This window comes from Ictidomys tridecemlineatus, chromosome 2 (genome assembly GCF_052094955.1).
Source record: "Ictidomys tridecemlineatus isolate mIctTri1 chromosome 2, mIctTri1.hap1, whole genome shotgun sequence".
NCBI lineage: Eukaryota > Metazoa > Chordata > Mammalia > Rodentia > Sciuridae > Ictidomys > Ictidomys tridecemlineatus.
In genome coordinates, this window is record NC_135478.1 from 158,992,914 (window position 1) to 159,005,620 (window position 12,707).

Genomic DNA, 12,707 nt, shown 5'->3' on the forward strand with positions numbered 1-12,707 from the left:
AAATAAAAAAATGGGAATGTGAAGGAATAATGAAATAAGGAAAAGGAAAAGAAAAAAGAAGATAAAAGGAAAGAAAAAGAGAAAGTCTTAATGAGAGAGCGAGAGAGCTTGTTTCTACTGCAGTGATCAAATCTGTTGGCAGCCATGGATTTTCAGTCTTTACTTTTATTTTTAACTCCCTATTTTTGGCCACTGTGCTTGCGGTCCTCACCTAGCAGCTAGCTAATTATAGTAGTGCTCACCTTCTAATCTCCCAGTATTGGGTGAAATAAACTGGGGAGTCCTGATGAATTATGTAATCCTATAGTGTAGATGATGCGGACTTCTACATTGAAATTTCCCGTTTGGGGGATTTGGACTTTGCAGTTCTGTGGGTAGGTATTTGAGATTTGATCTACTCTGCATACTGACATGGAGCTTCTATCACTGATGGATTTTGGATCTCTGGGGCATCTGGAAAAAATCCACTTTTAGAACATAGGGACCAAGCCTCGGCAGGTTTTACCTTCAACACTATGGATATGAATTATCCGTTTCTTCCTGGAATCAGATGCAATTCTGTGGCCACAGTGAAACTCCTCACAGTAGCTCTTATGGGGTGCCAGCCATTATGGGATTTTTCTCCCTTGGGATCCAGATGCTAAGTGGTTCACCTAAAACATTCTTTGGTTCTATTTCAGTCTCTCAGGTTCAGGCACCTTTGGGAATTTGTTCTCCGACTGCTGGCAATTTCCCTTATGAGTTTACAAGGTCCCATCTCTGTATGCAGCTGTGGGAGCTTCGTGGGGCCAGATTCCAGCTCCCGGGGAAAGTTTTCCTCACCTGCTGGCAGGTTCCGGGCTCTGCCCTGGGGGAGGCTTTTCCATGTTGCATTCCTGTGTCTGCCTGTACAGGGCTTCCTGCCCGCACCAAGTGCTTTCACCTCAGTGGACCACTTAGGATTTGTTTTCCCAGAGAAGCTTACCCTACCAACTCATTAGTAAACTGCAGGTTTCCCGATTTTTCTTTATTTTAACATTTCTTTATCTGCTGGTTCCACGGCTCCTTTGTCTGCATTCCTCCATTTCCTCCACTGGCAGCTGGAGCTGCACATCTCTAAGGTAGTATTACTTGTGCTCAGATTACCAACTTTCTGTAGCTCTGTGTTCTGTTTTTACAGGTCAATATTATGTTTCATTGAGGTTCCTTTGTAACTTGCTTGCTTTCTAAGTCTGGTGCTGAGGCATTGCTGGGCCTTCCTCCTTTCTGTACTCTGCCATCTTGTTCCTCTACCCATCCTGCTTATTCTAAAACAAAAGGAAAACTTGGAAAATAAGTGAATATAATTAACTGCTTTTAAATTTAATTCAGTAGAGAAATGCACACACACACACACATATATAATTTTTATTTTGATGACTAGAAATTCTTATTCTTTTGTTGTTGTTGCTGTTACCAGGGATTGAACCTACAGGCATTTAACCACTGAGCCTACACCCCAGTGCCTTTTATTTTATATTGTGATACAAGATCTCGATAAGTTGCTTAGGGCTTCCGGTAGTTACTGACGCTGGCTTACAACTTGTGAGCCTCCTGTCTCAGCCTCTTCAGCTGTTGAGATTACGGGTATAAATAACCATACCCAGCTAACTTAATAGTTCTTAAAAAAATGAAAATGATACTAGAACTATTAAAAAATTTGATATAAGTAAATGTGATTATTTTAGTCTTTAAGTTGAAGTCATTCAGTGTTTTGGCACTGAATTAAATTATGTATATATTATTAATATTCACATTTTAAAATTCCATATATATATATATATATATAAATAAAATTTTTATTTTCTTTTCTTACTGGGGATTGAACCCAGGGATGTTTTACTTTTGAGTTACACCTCCGAGGCCCCTTTTTTTTACCTAGTGTCTTGCTAAGTTGCTGAGGCTGGCCTCAAACTTGGGACATTCCTGCCTCAGAATCTTGAATTAATGGAATTTTAGGGATGCACCACTGCATCAGACATATGTTTTGAAAAATAGTCAATAATTTCTATGTAATTATTATTCGTTATACTTTTGCTGTATGCATAAAATGGTTCATAATTATTTTTTAAATCTCTGAAAAGTAAGAGTTAATGGTTGTCTCCAAAAGTAGTATTTTTAGTGTGGGACTGTGTTCATCTTCTTATAAATAATTAAGCAAATCCATTTTTAATATAACTTACTATGTTTTAGGAAATATTGACATATGAGAGTACCTGTTTTTTTTTTCTTTTAACCCATTGAGTTTTTTTCAATATATGTATGCTAACAGCTCTAATGAGGACAAATAACCTTTGATATTTCCTTGTTTAACAAGTAAATTAGCAAGTTACAAGCCAAAAGTTGAATGTGGAAAAAAAAAGCTATTAAAAATATTTTCCACTCAAATATTATTTTGAAGTATATTTTATGTATGCAGGTGTGTGTATATGCACACATGCACAAAAGAGAGTTTAACTTAATACAACATTTCAAATTCTGATGTTATCTTTAGTTGTATTATATTGTTGAAAACTTTTAATTAAGTTTTAGGCCTCTTTTATGCCATGTCTCATTTTATCTTCCCAGCCAAGGTTAGATTTGACAGGAGAGGAAACTAATACTAAAACAAAAACAGTAACACAGCAGATGAGGCTACAGTTTTAACTACTAATATATACCCATAGATAAACTTAAGAAAATTGTTAGACAAACACTGTCTGTTTGGGCTTTTTGTTCCTCTGTAGCAAATTCATTAAAATATTGATTCATGAAGATTTAGCAAGCAGAGCTTGTAGTGAGGAAAACACAAATAACAATAGTGCAGTGTGTCCGTTCTAAGCTAAGGCTGATGTTGAAACCTGCATCTGTGGGACTGTAGAGGAGGGGCATCTGATCTGTTATTTTAGAAGGGTGGCTTCAAAAAAGAAGTGTTATCAAAACCATGCTGAAGGAATAGAAGGAAACTAGTTAAAGAGACAAAGAGCACCTGAATAGACAGAAAAGAATTACAATGAACAAAAAAGAGCAGGATCTTTTTATTTAAACTAAAATTCCTCTGTTGCTAGAGGAGAGAATAAAGGAGGAATGAAAAGTCTAAAATGGCATCTAGGTTCAGCAACTGGGTGGAGGGTGATATCTTTCTAAGATGGTTTGAATGTATTGAAACATTTGTGGGGATATACAACAGATATGTTCATTTGGCAATTGGGTGTACTGAAAATTTGAACCATAGAACAGAAATATGCATTGCAAATAAAAGCTAAGAAAATCTTGGTATGTTTATGGTAAGATTATAGTTAATTCTTACTTTGGTGGTAGAATTAACTTTAAATGCCTTATTTAGCTTTAGAATAATTTATATCCATGAATACATCTAAAGACAAAATAACAGCTTTTGTTACTTTTTAGCTTTTTTTCTCAAGATAATTTTTTTTCATTAGGTTATGAAGGTGAGAATCTGATGAAAATACTAAAAGACATTGAAACCAGCACAGAAATCATGTTGGACAGGTGGAAGTTTGAAGTCATACCTAATGACAAAGATGAGAAAGGAGACCCAGTGCCTTACAGTATCATCAACAATTACTTTTCCATTGGTGTGGTAAGATTTTCCACTGCATCTTGTTTTTTTTTTTTTTTTTTTTTTAACCTGCCTTGGATAAACACTGTATGAAAACTGTTACACAATGAAAATTTGCTGATTATAAATAATTTATTTTATCTTTGTGTCAGCAAAACACCTCTTCTAATAGGCAATAATAAAGCTTATGAATTTATTTAAAGTCAGAATATCAGCAATTTATAAAATTTTTATGTGTTAAACAAAGGAAAGGGATCCATTTTTTCAGCCTGACCATTTTTGTTACTAAGTTGAAGCTTAGAATGGTTTATAAGATATGAAAATTTTAATTGTTGAGGAATTGATCATTTTATAATTCTTTTATTTACATGTATTTATCCAATAATTATGCAGGTAAAAATACATATATGATAGCATTGCATTGCATTTGATGTATGTATTTCAGTATAAATTTTACATCTTATTTCTCTCTGTGTCTTTGTCTCTCTCTCTCCTTTCTCTCTCTCTCTCTCTCTCTCTCTCTCTCTCTCTCTCTCTCTCTCTCACACACACACACACACACTATAAAAAGTAACAGTTGAGTCTGTTAAATGAAGGGTCAAGCTACCTCTGTAAGCGTCCTTGAGAAAATTATTTAATCTGAATGTATTCATTTACTAGTACCATGTTATTTATTTCCTTTCTAGAAAGTTACATATAATATGATTATAATTTAAGGACTTCAAATAATGCTACATAATAAAGACAAAATACACAATGAATTAATACTTTGATGGTTATTATTATTGCAATGTATTTGTAATGTATCTTGATCCTGAGAAGTTCTTGTTATGGTTTGGATCTTGAATGTCCCCCAAAGGCTCATGTGTTGAAGGCTTGGCCCCAAGGGGAGCAATTTTCAGAGGCAATGCTTTATGAAAGTAATTGTATCATGGGACTGTGACTTCATCAGTGGATTAGTTCACTGAGAGTTTTATAACTTGATAACATTAATGGGAGGTGGTGGAAAAAGTAGGAAGTGAAGCCTAGCTGGAAGAAGTTGGTTGATCACTGAAGGAGTTCACTAGAAGGACATAAATCTTGTCTCCAGCCCCTTCCTTACTCTCTCTGCTTCCTGGTTACTAAGAGGAGAATAGCTTTCCTCTGCCACATCAACCATCATGTCTCTACCTCACTATAAGTCTCAAAGCAGTGAAGCCAGCTGACTATAGATAGAAACTTCTGGAAAGTGAACCAAAATAAACTATCCTCCTTTAAATTATTATTTTCTGGTATTTTGGTCACAGTGATAAAAGCAAACAAACAAACAAAACAAATACAGCTTTCCTATCATATTGATATGAAACAGTATTTTCAGTTGTTTTATTAGTGTGTACCTTCAGCATAACCTGATTCACTCATTTGAGTGTACTTTTAATGATTTTAATATTTTATCCCTATTTTGGGATATTTTAACAGCCAAACAAGAACTCTAATCCCCATTTGTAAACAGTTTTGACTCCCTCCCCCAATGTTAAGCAATAACTAATCTGTTTTCTAATGCTTGTTTTAAGGACATTTTATATGAAGGAAATCATGTTCTATATGGTCTTTTTCATCTTGATTATTTACGTAACATTTGCTTGAAGTTCATTCATGTAAACTATGTGAATGCAATTTTCCTTTTTTTTGCTGAATGATAATTCATTATATGTGTGTATTATACATTATTCCTTCACCAATAGATGGCTATTTGGATTGTTTACAGTCTTTGGATATTATGAATGATGTTAATTTTTAAAATCTCTTTAGGAATTTTTGATCATTTGTTTTGAGTACTATAATTTTTAACTCCAGAATTTTCATTTTTTAATCATTTCTTATCTTTAATTAGAATTTTTATGTGTGAAGAATCATTGTTGCTATACTTTCCTTTATTCATTAAATATGGTTAACTTTAGTTTTTTGACATGATTATAATAGTTATTATGAAGTCTTTGCTAAGTCCAACACCAGGGACCCAAACATACTTTCATATTCTTTTGCATATTTTTGTTAGAAACTAGAAATTGTATTTGTATATCTTAACGACTCTGGATTTTCATTCTTTTGCATGGACTGTCAATGCTTGCTTGTTTAGTGACTTTTCTGTGGAGACTTTCTCCTCTGTGGTGTACTCATGCTGTTGCCTCAATTTTTTTTAAATTTTATTTTGTTTTGATCCTGGCTTCCAAGATATCAATCCTGTATCAGTATAGTTAACTAGAATTTGTACTCAAACATTTTGAGGTAGTACATCGTTTCCCCTTTGCTTTTAGATGGAACCATGTGTTCTTTGAGGATCATATTCAAAGTTCAAAAAATTATACATCAGGTTTAGTTTTTTTATCTTCTGTTTATTTACATGTCCTCTCATTTAAGCAGTGATATGAAAATAACTAAGATTTCCTTTGCTTTCTCTAACAGTGTATCTTTACCCATTGTGACTATCTCATTCCCAAAGCCGACTGTTAAATTTCTGGCTAGTTTACTGGATAATCACTTCTCTTAATCAGTCTTGAAAATTAAGGCACTGACCTCTCTTGTTCATTTGCCATAAAGATTACTACTGTTTCAGACAACTCTCAAATAAAGGAGATTTTTTGATAGGCATTCACTAAAACATAAATAAACATAAAGCTTTTTAAACATGGTAAATGAAGTGAAAGAAACAAAAGTTACCATGACCTAGAATAAGGGACATCAACTTTAGATCTGATAGTCAGGAATGGCTTATATAAAAATTTTCATTTAAGAATGAGATCTGAAGAATACTGAGCTGGACACCAAAGAGATAGAAAGAACATACCAGGTCTATATAGTTGTATGTGAAGGGCTCGAGGTGAGAAAGAGCTTTGTGTCTTCAAAGACCACTTAGACCAGTGTGCCTGGAGCATAGAGGGAGAGTGGGAGTGAATGACATGAAAGGCATCTGTAGAAATGGCTACAGTCTGGTCTGTAAGGCTCTTGGAAGCTATTGGATTTGTCATTTTAGTGATAAGCCACTGAAGGTTTGAATGATTATAATTGAAAAATAAAGTAGTACAGTTTATGGATAGCAGGATATCTTCTACTAGAGGTGAGAGTCAGACATTAATTGAAAGACAGACAAAACAAGTATCATAGAAATGATAATACAACTTTAAATATTTCATTTTAAACCTATAAATATAATAGAATTGGTCAACGTATTCTAAAAAGCCCAGCCAATATTCTTTCTTCAAATACAGGCCATTCACTAGAGTTTTTCACACTTTGATATATAAATCACACTCCACAATAAGCCACCTATGATTGCCAATTCAGTTTCTTGAAAGTGGAGCAAAAAATCAAAAAACACTAAAATAGCAATGTATTCCATTTTGTTCTGGATTTTTACAATTATTTTTAATAATTATTAATAATTATCTCTCAGATGTAATTAAAGAGCAAAATTCCAGCATTATACTTACAACAGCCTTCCCACAGCAATTGACTTGTTTCCATAAAAACATATTTATAATCATATATTCTTTTTATATGTAATTAAATATTATTAAACCCCAAATTTGCATAAACAGGTTTGGAAATAGCATCAATGACGTGATAATCATACCTCAAAATGGGAAAAAATGTTCAAGTTTATAGATAGTATCTTAACAACAATCTTTTATGACTTATGGAGAAAAATATTTGTTAATATGACAAGTCACTTCAAGAAAGTCAATTAAAAGAACTACTCTATTAAAAATTATTCCAGTTGCCTCATGGAGATTTACAGGAATGGAAGCAAAGAGGCCAGTTTAGCATATCTTATTCAGTCAGGGACAGGTAAAGATACTAAGAGTCATGATCACTGAAATAATTGGATATACTTAAGAAATATTTTGAAAACAGAATTCATAGTGTTAAAAGGATGAAAGAAAAGAAAGCTTCAGGGCTTAATCTTCAAGACTAAGTTTCAAAACAAAGTTTTAATTATGGGATTTCGTGTTTAAAAGTCTGTGGTTACCCTCCATGGAGAACCATCAGTGGCAAATTATCTGGGACTAGTCTGTCCATGATTCATTCATGAATCTTGCAGTTTATTCTGGCTACTGGTATGATTATGATATGCTGTTTCGTCATGGCTTTATCACATGTTGGTGGAAGAATTCTCAGTAGTCAGAGGATTAACCCCACTGTTCAAACACTATTCAAGCCTTTGCATCAAGTTTGTGAATGATTCATTGGTCAAAGAATGTCACATGGCTAAGCTTAGATATAAGGAGTGGAAAGACAAACTTGTTCTCTCGATGGAATTTAGTCACAGTGCAAAAAAGTGTACAGTCAGAAAATGGATGAAAAGTTTGCCCATTATTTTACATCTATTGCAGCAAATACTTAAATCAGTATACACTGATGTAATTAATGGTAAATAGTTCAAAAAGAAGAAACGAAACTTTAGGATAAAACCTCAAGTTTTATTAATACCTAGATACTTGCTAGCGAAGGAGGATCTGGGAACTTCCCTGAAAAGTAAAGGCAAATGAAGCAGAAGGAAAATTAAAGAATAAGATGTTTGGGTAGACAAAAGATTATTTCAAGAAGACAATGGCTTACTAGATGAAAATTGCCAAGAAGTCTAATAAATTAGAATAAATAAATGGAGAAATTTGGACAATAAAGTTGACTTTTAAAAGACTAATGTTTTTGTCCTATTTTTTTTCAACTGATATAATATTTGTATATATTACTTTAAGTAATATGTGATTTTTTGATATATGTTGTAGAATTAGGTTAAACATATTTACTTAGCTGTTATAACTTCTTCATGGTGAAAACTTTTTAAAAATCCCTTTTTCTATAGTTTTAAGATATAAGTACCCACCTAGTCATAAGTAAAATGTAAAAATGCTGTAAAATAGCCCACCAAAATTTTTTACTCCTACTTAGTGCAATTTAGTATCCATTGATCAAACTTTTCTCCCCCCACCCCCCTGGTTCTTCCTACTCTTCCTAGCCTTTGGTATCCCCTATTTTATTCTAAACTTTCATGAAATCAACTTTTTAAGTTCTTATATAAGTTCATGCAGTGCTTTCTATGCCTGCCTTATTTAATGAAACAAAGTGATCACCAACTCCATCCATATTGTCACAAATATTAGGATTTCATTATTTTTATGGCTTAATAATATTTCATGGTATATATGTACCACATTTTCTTTATCCATTCAGTAGTTGATTGATACTTAGGTTGTTTAAAACTTTTGACTATTGTGGATAGTGCTACATTTTTAAAAATGGGAAGGCAGGTATTTCCTCAACATACTGATTTCATTTCCTTGGGATAGATATCCATTAATAGGATTGCTGGATCATACAGTAGTTCTATTTTAAATAATAATAAAGAAGGAAAATTTTATTTGTGTACTTATTTACTATGGTATTGGGATTGAACCCAAGGCCTTGCATATGCTAAGCAAGTACCCTATGCCTGAGCTATATACCCAGCCCAGGAATTTTTACCACAAGTTTTAAAATTTTTTTGATATTAAAGTAAAAATAACAGGAGTGATGTCAGCAACATGGCATCTTTACTACCCTAATCCCCCCCAAAACACCACTGTAACAATAACTCAAAGATGAATTCTCAGTGGTAAATCAGAAATGAAGTAAAAGGCTCCTGCACCTTGGGAGAATAAAAACAAGACTCACTGAGGTTGGTACAAAGATTCAGGATACCCCTGTGTTACAGACCCTAACTCTGGCATAACTCCAGATGATCTGGAGTTTGTTTAGTCATCTAGGGAAAAACAGAGCAGGGACTTAGCCTGGTTGACAACATTGATCCTTCACACTGCTCAGCAAAGAACAAGTGAATGAAAAATTCCAGCTTTCAGTTTCCATCTGGGAAAGCATAAATCCATACATCTAATACCTAAATTTATTCAGGACTTCCCTAAAAACTAGCATCTGTCTCACTAGTCTTCAAACTCTGACAGGTTCAACATAGGTCTACAGTTCTGGAGGAGAACAGAAATGGAGAATTTGTCTGTTACAAACCCAAACTCCCATTTTATGCATAAGCACACAGCAATCAGACAAAAATGCTGCTTCCATTTCTCCCTAGAGATTCAAAGAGTTGGTCAAGTCTTCAAGACCTCTCATCTGGTTAATTGGTGAGGCTTTCTGCATAAAATTAGTCTGTGAGGACTGGGAGAGGCAGCTGTCAACTGTGATGATACTACTGATACAGAACACTAAGGAAAATGAAGAACTAGGCAATAGTGTTTTAAGCATATAAACAAAATAATTCTCCAGAAGCTCATCCTAAATAAATATTTATATGATTTACTTGACAGAGAATGAAAAATAACTTTCATTAAAAATGTTCACTGAATTCAAAAGAACAATGAATAAACAAGGATACATTTTCAACAAAATGATAAAAAATATCAAGTAAAAACCCTGAAACTGAAGAACATAATAAGTGAACTGAAAATTCATCAGAAGCATTCAGCAGTAAAGTAGATCAAGCACAAAAAAGGATAACTTGAAGACAGATCACTGGAAAATATTATCAAAAAAGCCAAAGAAAAAAAAGGAATGAATTGAAGAATCAGAATGAAAAATGAAAAGAAAAAGGAAGAGTGAAGAAAACTTAGGACACTTATGGAATACCATCTAGTGGACTAAGGTATACACTCTGGATATCTCAGGAGAGGAGAGAAATAACCAAAACTATTCAAAGAATTAGCTCTTATTAGCTGTGGAGAAGAAAATATACAACAAGATCCAAGAAGCCTAAGTAGAGATGAATAAGATGAACTAAAAAAAGCACACTGAACACATTAAAATCAGATTGTTAAAATTATGAGACCAAGAGAACTTTAAAAGCAGCAAAAGGAAAGTGACTTGTCACAAGCAAGGGAAAAACTATCAAATTAACTGATGACGTTTGCATTGGAATTTCAAAGTCATTAGAGAGTGGGAGCATATATTTAAACTGTTGTGGGATGGCGGGGTGTGAGAGGACTGCCAACAAAAAATAATTATACACTGTAAAGCTGTCCCCTGAAATGAAGGACAAAGAAAATCTCAGACAACAAAACTGAGAGAGTTCATTGCCACTAGAAATGCCTTACCGGAAATGCTTAATATAGTTGTTTAAGTTGAAAAACTTGTAATGCTAACCAGCAACAAAACAGCACAAGAAAAGATGACATCCATTAATAAAGGTAAACACAGGAGGCTGTACTCCATAATGTTAATGGGTAAATCACTTATAATTCCAGTGCAAAAGTTAAAAGCAAAAAGCACTAAAAAATAACTATTACTAAAAATATATAAATTAGAACATATAATATGAAAAGATGTAAAATGTGATAAAAGCATAAAACATGACATGAGAAGTTAAAATATAGTTTTTTCACACAGTTCAAGTTAAGTTGTTCTCATCTTAAAATAGAAATACCCTTTCTATGTGCAGGTAACAAAACTAGAAATCAGTAGCAAATCTGAAAATTTCAAAAATACAGTAATTAAAAAACATACTCAAAAACATCCCTTTTATCAACAAAGAAATCAAATGGACAATTAGAAAAGATCTCAAGACAAATGAAAATTAAAATATAACTTACCAACATTAAGGTTTGCTGTAAAACTAACAGGGTGGTTCATGTTTGAACATGTGCATTAAAAATAAGCATCCTAACACTGTAAAAAAAAAAAAAAGGTTAGAATAAATCAAGTCCAAAGTTAAAAGAAAATGGCAAATCTATAGGAGAAATAAGTGAAATGGAAAATTTTTTAAAATAGAAAAAATCATGAAACTAAAGGGCTTTTTAAAAGAAATTAATTATAATTGACAAATCCTTAGCTAGAATAAGAAAAAAAGAAGACTCAAATGAATACAACAATAAATTAAAGAAGATACATTATAAGTGATACAACATAAATTTTAAAAGGGGACTATTAAAAACAATTTGAACAAGCTAGAGGGAAAAAAAAGTTTCTAGAAACAAAGTATCCATTATGAAAAAATAATATGAACAGATATATAAATTACATGGCAATTGAATCACTAACAGAAAAACTACCCAACAAAGGATATATGGAACTAGATAGCTTCAATAGTGAATTTTGTCAAACATTTAAAGATGTAATGCTAATATTTCTCACATTCTTCCAAAAAAAATCGAAGAATAATATTGTTAAAAAGTCCATACCACACAATGCAATCTACGAATGCAACGTAAAATCTACAAAATAGCCCAATGACATTTGTTTTATAGAAACAGGAAAAAAAACCATAAATTCATATGTAAACACAAAATTCCACAAATTAATTTCAAACAAAGCAAGAGAATTCACTTCCTGAATTCATACTATATTACAAAGCAACAGTAATTCACAAAGAATGGCACTGGCATAAAGACAGTCGTATCAACAATTGGAACAATATATACAATAGGTTGCCAAAATATACAATAGAAAAAGGAAAATATCTTTAAAATACTGTTGAGCAAACTGAATATTCATAGTTAAAAGAATGAAATTGAACCCGTATAGCACACACACAAATAAAAGTAGATTAATGAATTAAGTGCTTACTTGAGACTGTAAAACTCCTGGAAGAAAATGGATGAGGAAACTTTATTGACTTTGGTGTTGGCACTGATTATTTAAATACGCCACCAAAAGCACAGGCAGCAAAACCAAAAATAAGTAAGACTATATCAAACTAAAATGCTTTTGCATAGCAAAGGAATTAACCCACAGAGTGAAGCCAATTGATGGAATGGGAGAATGCATGTACTAATTGTTTATATGATAAGTGGTTAATCCTCAAGAAAAAATAAAGAACTCCCATAATTGAATAGCAATAAATAAATAAATAAATATTAATAACATTATTATAAAACAAGCAAAGGAATTGCATAAATGTTTCTCTAAAGAAGACATTTAAAATAATGAACAGCTATATGAAAATATGCTTAATATCACTAATCATCAAGGAAATTTAAATCAAAATCACAATGAGATATCACTTTACGCCTATAAGGATAGCTATTTTCCAAAAAATAAAGATGATTAGTATAGCCAAGGATGTGGGGAATTGGGACTCTTGCAGAGTTGGTGTGAATCA

General features: G+C 32.7%; 1 protein-coding gene across 10 annotated transcripts in view; it reads left to right on the top strand.

The window, feature by feature from the left end:
• Positions 1 to 12,707, top strand: part of Dgkb (diacylglycerol kinase beta) — a 651,708-nt gene that overhangs the window by 280,778 nt on the left and 358,223 nt on the right. For all 10 annotated transcript variants that reach the window (XM_078040040.1, XM_005328769.5, XM_078040041.1 and 7 more), the window contains one exon: positions 3,441 to 3,601. In XM_078040040.1, coding sequence (XP_077896166.1) covers positions 3,441 to 3,601 — 161 coding nt within the window. The remainder of the gene's footprint in view (positions 1 to 3,440; positions 3,602 to 12,707) is intronic.